The following is a 17,673-nucleotide window of genomic DNA, read 5'->3' on the forward strand; positions in this document are numbered from 1 at the left end:
GTGCAAGGTTACGGCAGTAGTGCAGGGGAGCGGGACTAGATAGCACACTCTTTCGGGGAGCCAGTGCAGACTTGATGGACCGATTGGCCTCCTTCTGCACCATAAAGATTCTGTGATTCGCTAATTAAACGTAAGGTAGAATTTTTTGTCCCGTGGGCGGGTAAGCGCCCGACCCGATCGGGAGTAAAATAGTGCGCGATGACATCAGGCAGGCGTCCCAACATCACGCGATATTTCGGTCGGCGGGCGCGCATAAGAGTCAGCCGGGCGCCCACAGGCAATTAAGAGGCCTATTAAGGTCCTTAAGCAAGTCATTGAAAGCTACTTTTCGCTGCCTGTCCAACCTTACGGTTGGCGGGTGGGCGAATAGGCCAGGCGGCCTTTGCATTTTTTTAATGAAACCTCATCCACGGGCAGGAGGAGGCTTCCAACAGTAAATTGAAAAAAAATAACAATTTTTTAACATCATTTTTATCGTGTCCCTCCTCATGTGAGTGAGTCACGTGCGGGGACATGTTTATGTCATTTGTAACATCTTTATTTTTCAATTCTCCAGCTCCCCCCGAGGCAGCTCTGCGCGGCTTCAGGGAGTTTTCAGTCCGCGCTCCCCCCATCCATGGGCAGACTTCAGCGCTCGCACTCCTCCCGCCCCCCCCACCCACCCCCCCCTCCCCCCACTCACCCAGGCAGCGCTGAGGCTCTCAGCGCGCGTTTCACGCCAGCTCGCCATTAATTGGCCAGCCGGTGTGAAATCGTGGTCGGAGTCCGATTGCGGGTGGCGGCCTGTTTCACGGGCTCGCCCGCCTGACGATGGGAAAATCCTGCTCATACAGCACTTTTTTTTTTGTTTGAATTTTTGGAATTCTCCAGCTACACCCAGCTCTGGAAGTCCCTCCTCAAAGCTTTCAAACTCTTTCCTCCTTTAAGACGCTCCTTAAAACCCCTCTCTTTTGACCAAGATTTTGGCCGCTGCCCCAAAACTCCTTGTACATGGTGTGAGCTTTCATCTGATTACGCGCCTGTCAAATGTCTTGGGGACTTTTAATTTTTACATTAAAGGTGTCATATAAATGAAAGTTATTGTTGTCAAGCAGCAACTCGTGTGTGTCACAAGTAACAATTAGCTTGCACACAACACATTGGACCTCAAAATAGCCAGAAAGCTCAGCTCCAAGCGTAGAGACAGAGAGGGCTGCCGGTATATTGGACACACTGGGTAGCTTTCCTTGCCATGTCCTATGGGTTTGCCTATGACGGTGACCGGTTCCCCTGATGGAAATGGTAGATGGCACTCACTGCTCATTCCTAAGCTAGGCCTCTCTGACTGTTGAACTAACGCCACTATCATGACAAACAGAGCAGTTAAAGTGAAAAGAAATCTCTGGGAGCGAGGAACTAATAACCAACGTGAGCCTCTTATTGATTTTCAGACCTGCACGTAGAGAAAGACGGGTTTTCAAATCCATGTCTGGTTCATACTGAGGGATTGAGCCAAGCTGCCTAATATATTGGAGAGAGGCTGAAGGCAGTGGTAATGTCACTAGACCAGCAATCCAGACTTCCAGGATGCTGCTCTGGAGATAGAGGTTCAATGGCAGCTGCCGGAATTTAAATTTGATTAATACATCTGGAATATGAAGCTAGACATCAGTAATGGTGACCATGACAACCACCGATTGTTGTAAAAACCCACCTAGCCCGCTGATGTCCTTTGGGGAATAAATCAGTTGTCCATACCTGGTCTGGCCTACATATGACTCCAGATCCACAGCAATGCACAACTACAGTGCAGCACTTCCTCGGTCTAGATTTTGTGCCCAAGTCTCTGGGGTGGGTCTCAAACCCACAGAGACCACCAGGGCTAACACCCAAATCATGGCGCCAGGACAACACTGGAAAAGCTGAGCACACAAGGTCCTTCAGGATTAGGGGCGGAGCAAAATTTTACGGTCCTGCCGAAGTCTCTTGAAGACTTTTGAACAGTTCACTGCATTTTAAGGCCCCACCCCCACTGCAGGACCATAAAATTCTGCCCTAGGTGATGTCAATCCTGGGCTTAAAAGGCCATCACTGCAGGGCAAAGGGAGGTGAGAAGATGGGCAGCAAGGAGATCGCTGAAAAGAATAAACTCTTGCAGGAGATTCCAAGGCTGTCAGAAAAACCCAAGCCCTCCCTCGACATCCAATCCATAGACCTGCCAATCTCTGTCACTGACTCCTCCAGCCGGTCGGGCTGAGGAACAACCAGGCTGCCCTCACACTCCTCCTGGTGGCTGGTCCAAGAACAACATGGACAGTGTTGTGTCCCTCTGCCTCCTTTAATGAATGGGCGGAAACAAAGCACCATCATCCTGATTAAAGGCCCCGAACACATGTGGCCCACAATCCTGTCTATTGCCATGGCACCCTGCCCGTTGGTGCCCTCCAGTCTTGACCGTGCCAGAATGTACAAAGGTCAACGAGATGGTACCTCATCAATAATGGTACAACAGACACCACTATAGCAAGTCTCTACTGCCCATCTACTGGAATGTGTGGTGCCTCCCCAGCATTAGGTTGCCCCTCCCACTCCAGAACTAGAAGCTTGCGCCATCTAGGACAAAGCAGCCCACTGACCGGCGCCCCAGCCACCACCCTAAATATTCCCTCCCTCCACCACCAGCATCTAGTGGCAGCAGTGTGTACCATCTACAAGATGCACTGCAGCAATTCACCAAGCCTCATTCCAAACCCACAATCTCTACCATCTAGAAGGACAAGGGCAACAGACACATGGGAACTCACCAGCTGCAAGATCCCCTCCAAGCCACTCACCATCCAGCCATTCCTTCACTGTTGCCGGGTCAAAATCCTGGAACTCCCTCCCTAACAGCACTGTGGGTGTACCTACACCACATGGACTGCAACAATTCAAGAAGGCAGCTCACCACCACCTTCTCAAGGGCAACTAGGGATGGGCAATAAATGCTGGTCTGGCCATGACACACACCCACCCCATGAAAGCCCCCAAGCATTTCTCTGCATCCCCCACAACCTTGGCTCTCTCTGCAAGGGACAGGGAGAGAGACGATGCAATTGAAAAAGAACTGGGAACCCTGCTGTCCATACTCTGGCTCACACTAAGTCCCGTTCACCCACCACCCCCTGTGCTAGCTGGCCTACCCTGGCTCTCGGTCCAGCCACATCTTGATCTTCAAATTCCAAGCCTTGTTTTCAAATCCCTCCACGGCCTCACCCCTCCCTATCCCTGTAACCTCCTACAACCCTCTGGGATCTCTGCGCTCATTCAATTCTGGCCTCTTGCCCATCCCCAATTTCACCGCTCCACAATTGTGTGGCCTTGCCTTCAGCTGCCGAGTCCCTAAACTCTGGAATTTCCTCCCTACACCTCTCCGCATTTAAGCTTGTTCTTTAAAACCTGTGGGCGGGATTTCCCGGCCCCGCCCACCACTGGGACCGTCCGGTCCTGCCGAAAGTCAATGGGCTTTTAGCTGGGCCACCGAGTCTCTCACAGCAGGTCCCACCATGTCAGGGCTGGAAAATCCCGGCCTATCACGTGTCCCACCATCTCCTTACATAGCTTGCTGTCAAAATTCTGTCAGACAGTGCTCCAGCGAAGCACCTTGGGACATTAAAAGTGGGGACGTTAAAGGTGCTATATAAACGCAAGTTCTTGTTTTTGATCGTTGATGGGTTGTTTGAGGTGGAAGAGAGTTCCAATACGCAGCACTGAAGTCCCTCTACATGATGAGCAGAAAACTGCAGTAACTTACGCCACACTGGCTCGAAGGAGTTAACAGCTCTCAGTAACCATAGCAGCCAGTAACAGCAACTCACAATAACAAACTGGGCCACATTCAAATAAAGATTGCATGTTCTATCTGCCCTGATTGAATGACATGAAGAAATAATGTACACTTCAGAAGCGTGAGTGGTTAATAACCTTCATCCTAACACATTGACATTAGATTACAGCTTTGAGATCCCTGCCCTGGTGCCTGCTGTTATTTATAAAATATTGTTTCAATTCTATGTGAGTGTTGTGATCTGGCTCTCTACCGCCAGTGACTGGCAGCTGCCAGTGTATTCCTTGGCCATAGTGCATCGTGACAGGACTAATAATGGCAGTCATTACTGTAGCCTTACCGAGGGCTAACCTGCAGCTGATTAATGGCAAGTTACCCAGCCTTGTTTGCAGTACTATTAAGAAACAAGGAGCCCCTGCATTTGCATAGCTCCTTTTCCGATCTCTGGATGTCCACAAGTGCTTTACAGCCAATGACGAAATGTGAAGTGTAGTCACTGTTGCAATACAGGAAATGTGGCACAGCAAGATCCTACAAACAGCAATGTCAGAATGACCAGATAATTCATTTCAGTGATGTTGGAGTCTCTTGACCTTGGTGGCAAGGATCTTGGAGTGATAAGAAATCTTCATTGGGAACAAACTACAGCTGTAAAAATTGAGAATGATCTAATTGATTTTGTGAAGATTAAAAGAGGGGTCAGACCAGGGTGTGTTTACTCCAAGATTTATTCCATTTGTACAGTGAAAATAGTCTCAGAGATTGACAACCTCCCTGGATTATTAGTTGGTGGTTACAACTTTAATAATATAAGATACACTGACGATACCATTCTTATTGCCGACTCTGGAGAGAAATTGCAAAAGATTTTGGATAGAATAGTGAGTGAGAGTGAGAAGAAAGGGCTGAGCCTAAATTGTAAGAAAACAAAATATCTAATAGTGTCCAGAAAGAAAATCATACCAGGATGTAAGATCACAGTGAAGAATGAATAGGTCACATAGGTAGACAAATTTTGTTATCTAGAAAGTATGTTAACATTGGATGGAAAGTGCGATTGAGAAATAAGACAAAGGATTGGAATGGCCAGAGAGGCATTTTAATGAAAAAGATTATGATCAGCTAAAAATTAGGCATGAAAACAAAACTGAGAATCCTGGAATGTTACCTCACACTAATTTTGACATAAAGAAGTGAGTGCTGGACCAAAAGGGAAGAATTGCAGAGAAGAATTGAGACTGCAGAGTTGAGGTTTTTGAGGCAAATAATGAAGATATCTTGGACAAGTCTCACTACCAATGAAGAGGCAGTAGTGAAATCTGAGAACAGAAGAACTCTGCTGACCAAGATCAGGAAGAGACAGTTGGAATTTCTTGGACATGTAATAAGAAATCATGATTTAGAAAATCTGATGCAGATGGGAAAGATCAATGGTAAAAGGGATCGACATGGATGAAGAATGATCCTTCTAAAGAGCCTCACAAACTAGATAAGTGCACCACCAACGAAGATGATCCACACCTCCAGAGCAAGATTAACATGGAGGCCCATGGTCGCCAACACTCTCTTAGGGCATTTTACCTGAAGAGAGAGAGACGTTGGTTGAGGGGTAGATCATTCTTCTTCGAAATATCTGTTGGATTTTTTGTATCCACCTGAGAAGGTAGATGGGGCTTCAGTGCAACATTTGATCCAAAAAGCTGTCCCTCAGTACAACAGCAACTTCCCTTTCTATAGCTTCTTTAATGTAATAACATGTCCTAAAGGGCTCCTGAGGAGCGTTGGTGATTAAAAGCTTGGTCAAAGAGCGTCTTAAAGGAGGAAAGAGAGGATGGGGATTTCAGAGCTGAGGACCTCGGCAGCCAAAGGCATGGTGACTGATGTCAGAGGGATTAAAATCAGGGATGCGAAGCGTTCATCTTGATAATGCTCTCAAGTCTCAAAGAGTGGGACCGAAGCCAGCGCCTTCTGGCTCAGAAAGAATGTTCCCTCTGATTGTTCCTTGCTAGTTGCAGCCTGTTTGGTTCACTGCGTGGTCACTAAAAGATTGCTGCCTGTGCATGGGGCACATGTCTCGGAGAAATGACTGAGTCCCGGCCGATGATGAATGGGTTTACATTGGACTGGGAAAACCGGGCCTGTATAATCTGGAGTTTCGAAGGATGAGAGCTGATCTCATTGTAACTTACAGGGCGTGACAGGGTAAATTTGGATAGGATGTTTCCCCAGGCTGGTGAGTCTAGAACCAGGGGGCACAGTCTCAGAACAAGGGGCAGGCCATTTAAGATTGAGATGAAGAGGAATCGCTTCCCTCAGCGGGTGGTGAATCTTCACCCCAGAGGGCAGTGGAGACTCAGTCATTGAGTATGTTCAAGACAGCAATCGATAGATTTTTCTATACTAATAACATCAAGGGCATGGGGATGGTGCAGGAAAGTGGTGTTGAGGTGGATGTTCTAATTGAATGGCAGAACAGGCTTGATGGGCCAAATGGCCTACTGCTCCTATGTTCTTATGGGTGGAAAATTACGCTGGCGGGACTTACGGTCCCGCCGAAGTCAATGGACTTTTGAGCGGCTTGCCGCATTTTACAGCCCTGCCCCCGCCACAAGGATACTGTAAAATTCCACCCTATGTTCCTACAACTCAGTCACACACTCTCCTAGGGTCGACATTGAGAGCTCAGTGCGCAGTCACACCTGCATCTCGTGGCCCAGCACATGTGTGCAGGCCTCTGGCCTTTACCCAGCACCCAGCTGTCATCTCCCTCCTTTCATAGAATCATAGAATGGCTACGGCACAGAAGGAGACCATCCTGGCAGTGCTGTCCAGTCCATTCGTCCTCCACATCCTTATGATGCCGCACTGCCTCCTTTTTCCCTTTATTCTTTTTCATGGGGTGTGGGCATCACTGGTAAGGTCTGTACTTTTTGGCCATCCCAAATTGCCCTTGAAGTGAGTGGCTTGTTGGGCCATTTCAGGGGGCATTGAACCAAGCCACATTAAACCTCTTGGGTGGATGTAAAAAAAAATCCCATGCTACTATTTTGAAGAAGAGTGGGGGAGGGGGCGATTGTTCTCCATGGTGTCCTAGTCAATATTTATCCCTCAACTAATGTCACTAAATTCAGTCATTATCTCTGTTGTTTGCACGAATGCACAATTTGAGTGCCACACTGCAACATTCACAACAGTGACTACATCACAAAATGGAACTTAAAGCACTTTGGGACATCCCGAGGTTGTGAAAGACACTAGTTAAATGCAAGTTCACCTAGGTTTTTTCTTTGTTTTCATATGCTGGTGTATTGTAACAACTCTGTCCCAGCTACTTACCCATGATCTCTAAAGGGACTGTGTCCTGCTCATCATCAATCCCCACAACCACTTCACATTGATAGATGCCTGCGTCGCTTGCTCGCAGAGAGAAAATTTCCAAGCTGGCATTGTAATGGAAGGGGCCGTACCCAGGCAGACTGACCCTGCCCTGATAGGCTGGGTTTAGCTTCACTGTGTTGTTCTTGGCTACCAGCACAGGGATCTCCTTCCTGCTCCCACCTTCGATCAAAACTTTAGTCCATTTGATGCGTGGAGGGTCCGGCAGCAATGAGGGGTCAATGGCTGAGCTCGGAAGCACTGAGAAAATACAGGGCAGGAGAGCTGAATCCGCTAATCCCCTGAATACTGGCTGATGTTGGACCTTCTTTATATTCACTATCTTCTCAGAGTCATTGTCACCTGTTATTGTGGGGTAGTGGGGGGAAGGGGAGAGAGATGAGCAAACGAAAGATCAAAGGACATCATTTGTACATGTCACACGTTATCAGAAGTCCTAAAGTTGGCTTTCTTCCAAGCCAAAGCATTATGTTCTACATTTCATAAACCCAATACTCTCCCTCATTCTCCCCCACAATATTCCACAATCCCAAGCTTTCCTCTTTTTCCCTCTGTCACACCTGAAGTAACTACAGTGCCATCACTGAACACTCTTCCAATTCTTTTTTAAAAAAAGTTGAGCATCTCTCCAACTCGGGTGGGGGTGGCGGGGGGTGGGCTGCACCTCGAGTCCACCTGGCAGCTTCCCAAGGGGTCTTAGAATGTGGGCAACTCATACCCCTCCGCAGACTGTCCATACTGTGTAATGGATTAATAGAATAGATATGCTAATGAGTGATGTAGTCGATGATGTGTCACTGAGAGCAGTCATGTGCTAGATTCTCAAGAGACAGGATGGAACAGATATTCCTACTCTGTACCCTGTCCTTTCCATAGTGCTAATAAACCAGTTTAAAGCCAGTCTGCCTGGGGAAGATAAGTCACGCATACCAGAGGCCAGGATCCAGACCATGGTGGCAGTACAGAGCACATTTGTTGCACTCTAGGGCTGCCTGTGACAAGTTACAATGCTCCAAATGTACAGGACCAGTGTCAGACCCCCTTCCCGGAGTCAGGGTCTCAGGAAAGATATACTAGGCATGAAGGGTTAAAATATGAGCATGGGTAGCAGAAAACTCTCTTGTGTTTCCTTAAGTTTAGATGGTTGAGGAATGATCTAACTGAGGTGTTTGTGATGAAAAAGGGATTCGGATAAAGTGGGTATAGAGAAACTGTTTCCTCTGTTGGGGGGGAAGCCAGAGCAAGCGGACATAACCTTAAAATTAGAGCCAGACCAGAGAGGAGAAATCATAGAAATTACCAGCTCAGGAGGAGGCCATTCAGCCCATCCTGTTTGTCCTGGCCAACAAGTAGTGGAAGGAGTAAATTCAAGAGATCTGGAACTCTCTCCCTATTTTGGGTCAATTAATATGTTAAAGAACAGGTTTTTTGTAGGGTGAGAGATACAGAACAAAGGTGGATAAATAGAGTTAAGATCCAGATCTAATTGAACTGGGGCAGAGGTTTGAGGGGCTGAATGGCCTCCACCTGTTCCCATGTTCTGTTAATAAAAAAATAAAATTAACCTGTCACCTGGAAGTTGGTTGATACGACATTTTATCATCAAGTTATCAGGAGGACAACTCATTCAATTGAATGACTGGGGGGAGATGGTGGCATAATGGCAATGTCGCTGGAAGTGTAATCCAGGGTCCTAGGCTAATGCTTTGGGGACATGGGTTTGAATCCCACTGTGATAGCAGGTGGAATTTAATTCCAATTAATAATAAAAGGGGAAAACTGAAAGGTAAAGCTAGTCTCAGTAATGGTGACCATGAGGCTATCATTGATTGCTGTAAAAACCAATCTGGTTCATTAATGTCCTCCAGGGAAGGAAATCTGCCATCCTTATCCAGCCTGGTCCACACGTGACTCCAGACTCTTACCTCCCTCTGAAATGGCTGAACAAGCCACTCAGTTTCAAAGGGCAGTTAGGACTGGGCAACAAATGCTGGCTTTGCCATCACACCCCATGAAAGAATAAAGGAAAAAGTTACTGAGTGAGGGAGGCCAGGATAGTTCATAGTTCACCAGGGATAACGCAAAATGGACAAGTTGACAACTGATGCTGGCTGAGGTTTAAAGAGCTAAAGCACTAAGATGCAATGTAATTTAATACCTGGTAAGGTAATACACAATGCTACGAAACTAGAGAGATTTGTGATTAAAATGTAAGGTGCAAAGTATGAGATGTAAAATTGCAATCTCGTGCTGCAGAAGTGGTCATCAACTAACCCATAACACCCTCCTGGGCACTGTAATCCAGCTCATTATAATCCCTAGTTTTAATCCCTCGTGCCAATTTTACAATCCAGGTCTTTGGATCAAATGGATAGTTTCTTTGGTTGAATTATCCACGTTTATGCTTTGATGCAGCTCCATTGTGTGAATCTTTATATTTTGCGCAGACATAGATAGTCTTCATATCTTCCAGGATAGTTAATAGAGCATTAACAGAGCTTGTTCCTCTTTTGTTAACTGTCAAATATGTGGAAGCATTGTCGAGTGATTCAGAAAAGCTCCAAAGAAAGAAAGAATTCTCATTTGTTTAGCATCTTTCACAACGTCAGGGTAACTCAAAGTGCAGTTATTGATGTACTTTTTAAAGTGTAGTCACTGCTGTAATGTAGGAATGACAATTGCAGCCAATTTGCACACAGCAAGCTCCCATCGACAGCAATGTTTGTTTATAGGGTGTGGGCATCACTGCCTAGGCCAGCATTTATTGCCCATCCCTAATTGGCCTGGTTCAGAGGGCATTTAAGAGTCAACCACATTGCTAGAACATATTTGTGGGTTGGGGGTCATTTCCTTCCCTAAATTTAGGGCATTGGTTCACAACAATCAGCATGGTCATCATCAGACTTTTAATGAATTCAAATTTCACCATCTGCCATGGTGGGATTCGAAACCAGGTCCCCCAGAGCATTACCCTGGGTCTCTGGAATAGTAGGCCAGTGACAATACCACTACACCACCTGCCCTGATTAGTTAAACAGTTTTTGTGATGTTGGTTGAGAGATAAACAATGGGGAGACCAGGTAGAACTCCCCTGCTCTTCTTTGAAATCGTGCCATGGGATCTTGCACCCACCTTAGGGACCGATGCAGTTGAAGCCCATATCCAGAGATTTTGGCACATATTACAACCTGACGCTCTCTGTGCAAAGCTGATCGTGCTGCACTGTTGGAGGTATCATCTTTTGGACGAGACATTAAAGTTAAACTGAGGAACCCCTGCCCTCTCCGGGTGTAAAAGATCCCCCAGCGTCTATAAAGGGCAGGGGAGTTTTCTCCATGTCCTGGTAAATAATTACCCTCAACCGACACCTAACATTGATTATCTGATCATTTATTTGATCCCAGTCTATGGGGGCTTCCTGTGCATCAATTGGCTGCTGCATTTCCTGCATTGCAGTATTGACCACAATTCTAAAGTACTTCATTTGCTGTAAAGCACTTGGAAACATCCTGTGTTTGTGAAGGAAACAACAGAATTGCAATTTATTTATTTCTTAAGATTGCCTCAGTGCCAGTTGTGGTCTGAGAAAGAGAATTTCTCTATAACTGAGGTGTGTTGAACTCCACATACCTATGAACATTCACCCTTCCCCAAAGTTATAAACCTACCTGTCATGTGTAGAGTTGCAGTGGAAACCAAGCAGAGACAGAGCCAGGCGGTGTGAAGAGGCACATTGAGCATGCTTAACCTGAAAGAAAAAAGTGAGAAGGTTTCTCTGGGGATGGTTACTAAAGGGCTCAATGGATAGCTGCTTACGGAACTGACAACCACTTTGGTGAGTTCTCTCTCACTAGCCCTGTCCCCTCCTCCCCTCCCACTCCTCCCTCATTCTCCTACCAGCTCTGAAACATCGGACACCGTACAATAAATATTTTAGAGGCTTGGAGCACAGTTTGCTGGTCATAACTTCACTGCAGGAGAGGAGACTAAAACATTGAGACGCAAGCAAGCACTGACAAACTGTAAAAGAAATCTCTATCCATGAAGCCTGTCCGACACCACTGCGATGTCCTGTCTGTCACAATATATATGCTGCCTTCCCCACCTGAAAGTTATGTGATCTCCTGAGAGAATCAAAAAGTACAGGCCTTTTTAAAAACCCAGCCAATTAGGGAAAATGAAAAATATGAAAATTTACAGTTCGATCCTATTAGATTATCAAAACCATTCTGGCCATGTTGAATGTTATACAAGGTAAGCTCCACCCCAGACTCAGATGTGTGTGCATATGAACACAAACATATATAGAGAAATTATATTTATACAATAACACAAATATAAAGCAACAATTTGCATTTATATAGCATCCTAACTGTTGTAAAATATCACAAGGTGCTTCACGGAAATGAATATCAAACAACACCAAGCCACAAAAGGAGATATTAGGAAGCTCAGTAAAAGAGGTAGGTTTTAAGGATTTGCTTAAAAGAGGAAAGCAGGACAAAGAGGCTTAGGGAGGAAATTCAAGGCTTAAGCAGTTCGAGACATGGCCACCAATCGTGGGGCAATTTAAATCAGGAATACGCATGAGGCCAGAATTGGAGGAGCGCAGAAATCTTAGAAGCTTGTATGGTTGGAGGATATTTGAGAGGAATTTGAAAACAATTGCAAAGATTATACATAGATTAAGTATATGTATTATGTATATATACATATATTATATATATATGTACTCCAAGCAATTTCTGATTGAGTCTACATTCATCGTGCCTTAATAAAAGTTTACAAAGTATCTATATAATCTGTTACTATCTCTCACGGGATGAGGGGATTGGGAAGTTCGAGATGAAGTGGGGAGGATATTGGAGAAGAACAGGATGTTGGATAAGGGATTGTAATGGAGTGGAATGGGAGGTTAAAGGTGGGGGATATAGAAGGGGACTGAGGGTGCCTTTTTTGAATACAGGGTTGAAGGTTGCCGCTTTGAAATGGGGAGGGATGTTGCCTTAGAAAGGGAGGGCATTTCAAATCAGCAATGGCTCCCGGGGGATTAGTCATGCAAAACTAATGACAAGATGGGTGTGGCCTCATTCCTCCCCTTTTAACTCGGCTATACATATATTTACAAGTACATATTTTTCAAGACAACATAATATTTGCACTGGGTAAGGAATTTACAAGTTCAGTCTTTCAGGTGGTTTCCTGGTACGTGTGGAATGTCGCAGCTCCACAACTTCAGATTCTTTGTCAGGAACCTCCTTTTCTGGAGTTGCCTGAACATCAGGTGCTTCGGTGGGTGTCTGTAGTTCTGTATCCTCAACTCCTACAGGAACATCGGACATGTCAGTCCTGGGTTGAGTATCCTCAACAGGAAACACAGACCCGATCATGATCACTGGTGGAACCAAACCTTGATGATTTGTCTCTGTCTTCCTTAAATGGTCCACATATTTATGGATGATCCGGCCTCCCACCTCCACATGGTAAGATGGGGGTCCGGTCACCGCACTTATTTCACCTGGTAACCACTTTGGTCCTTCCCTGAAATTTTTCACATATACCGTCTCTGCCAGGGTAAATTTCCTCTCAAGACTATGCCAGCCATGTCTAGTTTTCTGGCTTCCCTGACTCCTTTCCACCTTCCCCTCTAAATTCGGCATTATTAAGCTCAATCTCATCCTGAGACAGTGTGAGGGGTAGTCCTGTAATGAAAAAGAAAGCATGCTGGCTTGATTGCCAAGGAATTGCCAGTTAGCTTTCTCATGCCTGTCTTGAACGTTTGAACCACCCTTTTGGCCAGTCCATTTGAGGAAGAGTGGTATGGTGCAGTTTTTACATGAGTAATACAGTTGGTAAACCGAGGCTGATAAACCGTTGAAACTCAGCACTCGTAAATGCCGTGCTGTTATTGGAAACGTCGACTTCTGGTAGTCCGTGAATGGCAAAACTCTGACATAGTTTCTCAATTCTAGCAGCCGACATTGGTGACTTCACCTCATATACATCCAACCATTTTGAATGGGCATCGACAATGAGCAGAAACATTGTTCCCAGGAAAGGTCCAATATAGTCAATATGTAACCGCACCCAGGCTCTACCTGGCCACTCCCATGGGTGTAATGGAGCTGTCACTGGCAACTTTTGCTGACATTGCACACAGTGCTTTACTAAACTCTTTATTTCGCCATCCATCCCAGGACACCATAGATAGCTGCATGCTATGGTCTTTATGGTAATCTGAGGTGTAATACACCCATAAGAGACTGTGAGCAGATTAACAATGTGACTGTAAAACCCAATAGCTGCATAGCACAGGCTACCATGTTAATGTTAGTCTAGAGTAGGGTCTGACTGAAGAAACACACATCATGTTAAATGCTCTGTTGTTTAGGTAAATAAATAGTATGTACTTCATTTCATATTGGTCTCTGCGTCTGCAGTATATTGTAATCTGCCGACAGATAAGCATGCAACCAGTTCACAAGACAGTGACCCATAGTTAAAACATAACTGTCTTCATTTGGGAAATTCCTGGATAGGCACTGCGTAGTTCAATTAAAAGTGGCTCCCTTCCCTTTGGAGGAACTATCACTCGTGCTCCCCACAATAAGATGCCATCCTGGCTGGTTATTTCATGTCTTCTGTTGAAGTACGGTTTCGTGTCGGGCTCCTGGTACCAACCATGTAGCACTTGTTCTCGTACTTGAGATGGGACTGGGTCCCGACTTGTCCAGTCTCTGATCTGTCGAGCACATACCGGCGAGGAAGCTAAGAAATTTAACAGTAAAACAAGTTCCTGTGGAACTGGAACGTGCTCATCATTTTCTTGTAAAGGCAAAGGATTAAGGGCATCGGCGTTTGTGATTTGATTGCCAGGCCTATGTACGAAAGTGTATTCATATGCTGCCAGGATTAAAGCCCTATTAGTATTTCTGTATCTTCTTTCTACCTGCCATCTTCTTTCTAGTGCAGACTTTAATCTCGGCCTTCTTTCTGACTTCATTATTGGCCAGACTTCTCTCAGATCAAGCTCAACTTGCCTGAGCTCAGTGGCTGAGTCTCCCACAATTTAATTATCTGTCTGCTTCTTGGAAAATTCTGCGACTTTTACTTCCAAAGCCTCTTTGGCTTCATTTAGCTGATTCTTCACCTGTTCCATCTCTCTTTTGTACTTGTTTGCTACCTCCTGGAAAATTGAACAATCTACCAACTCATTCTTCAGTTCGTTCAGAGAAGTGCTGAATTCTTTCTGTTTCTCTTCATATTTTTCCAGAGGTACAAACTTTGACCTGAGGGAATCTTGTCGTGTGTGAAGGTCTTTCAACAGGTTTTCTTTTTCTCTTTGAAAGTTGCTCACCTCGTCTCAAACTCTGTCATCAACCAGAGTCTCTTTGAGTCTCTTCTGCTGTTCTTCCAGGTTTTGGCTTAGGACAACCTGCGTTTCTTCAGGTTGTTGAGTCCTAACACACTCCTGTTTCAAAACAGGAATGCTTCCAGCTTCCTTTTGGAATCTCAATGGCCAATCAAGGTTGATTTCCCTTAGCCAATTTCGCCCTAGAAGGCTTTGGCCCTCTGCCTCTCAATACTAACACTGGTAGCTTTGCCAAGATCAACGCAAACTACTGCGGATGCTGGAAATCTGAAGAAGGGCCATACAGACTCGAAACATTAACTTTGTTTCTCTCTCCACAGATGCTGTCAGACCTGCTGAGTTTTTCCAGCATTTTCAGCTTTTATTTCTGGTAACTTTGCTGATTGGCTTCCACAATAGACAGTTACTCTGCTTATGCTTTTTACTTGAATATCTTCACCCGTATATGTTTTTTAAGTTTGGCAGTTTTTTCTTTTAAACTTAATTGATGTTCACCATTATTCAGATATCTGAATATCAATTACTGTAGTGGAAGTTCCCGTGTCCACTTCCATTCTAACAGGTTTGCCATTTACTTTCACTGTGACAAATATTGGTTCTGCCTTTCCAACTTTCAGATTAAACAATGAGTAAATGTGTGAATTTGTTGTTTCAGGCTCTTCTCCATTGTAGATTTCATTGGGTTTCTTCTTTTGTTTACAAGCCTGCTTGAATCTTTCCTTGCACTGCCTCATCATATGTCCCTTTCAGTGACAATAGTAGCATTCGATGTTTTTAAACTGCCTATCGCTAAAAGACTGATTGTATCCACCTCTATCAAAATTATCCTTCGATTTTGCTGCTAAGTTATTTTTCTTTATTCTTCGGCTAGTGGGGGCTGTCTCCTGCCTCTTGGCAGAGTCTCACTTTTTCGCACCTCTTTCGGCTGAGGTTTCCCGCCCAATGTGGAGGATGGCACCATTTTGCACACCCTGTATGGCTTTTGAATCTCTTACTGCACTTTCCATGGCCAGCGCTATCTCTAGCGCTTTTTTGAAATCCAGATTCACTTCGGACAATAATCCTCTCTGAATAGCGTCATCTTTCACACCACATACTAAATGACATCTGAGCATGTCGTTCAGAGTTGTACCGAACTCACAATGTTCCATTAGCTGCTTCAAATTTGCCAGGTAGCACACAATTGTCTCACCCGGGGCTCTAACCGGAACTTCTGCATCGTGACTGAGGGCTTTGGTTGAATGTGACCCTTCACGAGGTCCACCAATTCATTGAAATTCTTCGAATCTGGGGCACTGGATGCCATCAAACTTCGAATCACACTGTAGATTTTGCTCCCATAAGTACTCAAGAGGATCGCCCACCTCTTCTCTCCCTCCGCAATCTTGTTTGCTTGAAAAAAGAACGTGAGGCGTTATATGTATTGAGACCAAGTGTCTCTGGCTGGTTCAAAAGGATAAATTCTCCCATTGTGGCATTTTGAGAAGGGATAACTTCTTCAATTCTAACAGAGCTTGCTACTTACAATCGCTGGGTGAGGTACAGTGCCGATTTCTTTTTAACTTGATTTCTTCTGTTTTATGGCCGAATGGCCTAATTTCTGGTCCTATGTCTTATGGTCTTTTATGGTCTTATTACATCGGTATGGTCTCAGACTGTTGGCTGGGATGCTATTTCTATCCTCATCACCAGTTTGTTGTAGGGTGGCCGAGTTGTACTATTAATGATAGAGTTGATCAGCAGACACTTCTTGGGTGGAATCATTAAGTTTATTTACAATATACTGAGCAGAAACTACACATGTGCTTTCAACTCCAACTCTATCTCTACACTGACTGCTGAGGTAGCCCATGCTACTCTCCTATTGGTTACTACAGATCATGTGATTTTCCTTAACAAGTATTATTCTTACAGGTACATTACACACTAAATAAAACCATAATTACTACAATGGCCCTTTGCTCATTGTTACTATAAGACAGAAAATAATGATACATCACATCAAGAGAAAAAAGGCAGCAAACGTTTTAGTTACTGGGCTCTGCCAATAGTTTGTTGGAATAGTCAAGCAAGACAGTCAAGAATGATGGAACCTGTCTATGACTGTGATTATATGTAACAAAATCACAGAATGGGTACAGCACAGGAGGAGGCCATTCAGCCCATCGTGTCTGCATCGGCTATCCGAGAAAGCAGTTCATCTAGTGTCATTCTCCCACCTTCTCCCCGTTGCCCGACACGTTCTTTCTTTTCAGATAATAATCCAATTCCCTTTTGAAAGCCTCGATTGGAACCTGCCTCCACCACACCCTCAGGCAGCGCTTTCCAAATCCTAACCACTCACTGCCTGAAAAAGTTTCTCCTCGTTTCTCCTTGGCTTCTTTTGCCAATTACCTTAAAGCTGTGCCCTCTCATTCTCAATCCTTCCGCCAATGGGAACAGCCTTTCCCCCATCTACCCTGTGGTGAACCCCCATATAAAACCCAGCCAGGCTACAGCAGAACGTGCCATGGTACAGGACCAACAACCTAGAGTTTGTGAGTTCAAATTCCAGGACAATAACTTGTGAAAGTGAATTGAATTAATCTGCTGATTTTTGGGTTGACACCATGAAACCTGCTGGATTGGCATAAAAATACTCAACTAGGAGGGATAGGCATTAAACATTCCCTCACCAGTGAGAAGCACATTTCACACAGAAATGATCAACAAAAATAATCACGTAGCACAGAGAAGAAAGCTCCCCTTCCCCCCATCCCTCCCCTCTTCCACATGTGCCAACTGCACCTTCAATGGAAAATCTCCAATCCATCATTGTGACATTTCCCAGTTCCCCTGCCAACCAGTCTTAAGGCCTCTCCAAAACAAGCTGCCAAACTCTGGATACTTTTTGTAATGTGGATAAATAACTTGGAACTGAGATGAGTTGTCTCTGAGTTCAATTCACATGAGACTACAAGGAACATCGGAACAAGCAGCGGCCATTCAGCCCCTCGAACCTGTTCCACCATTCAATGAGATCACGGTTGACCTGTATCATAACTCGATCTATCTGCCTTGATTCCATGTTCCTTTAAAGCTAGTTTTAATAAAAATCTAT

General features: G+C 45.0%; 1 protein-coding gene across 1 annotated transcript in view; it reads right to left on the reverse strand.

Annotated features, from left to right (window-relative positions):
* The window catches only part of ncanb (neurocan b), a 149,636-nt gene extending 138,694 nt beyond the window's left edge, over positions 1–10,942 (reverse strand). The window contains exons 1-2 of the mRNA XM_078554756.1: positions 10,870–10,942; positions 7,142–7,543 (exon numbers count right to left, since the gene is read on the reverse strand). Of these exons, the coding sequence (XP_078410882.1) occupies positions 7,142–7,543; positions 10,870–10,942 (475 nt within the window). The remainder of the gene's footprint in view (positions 1–7,141; positions 7,544–10,869) is intronic.
* Between the last annotated feature and the right edge of the window lie 6,731 nt (positions 10,943–17,673).

Source organism: Cetorhinus maximus, chromosome 13 (genome assembly GCF_964194155.1).
Source record: "Cetorhinus maximus chromosome 13, sCetMax3.hap1.1, whole genome shotgun sequence".
Lineage (NCBI taxonomy): Eukaryota > Metazoa > Chordata > Chondrichthyes > Lamniformes > Cetorhinidae > Cetorhinus > Cetorhinus maximus.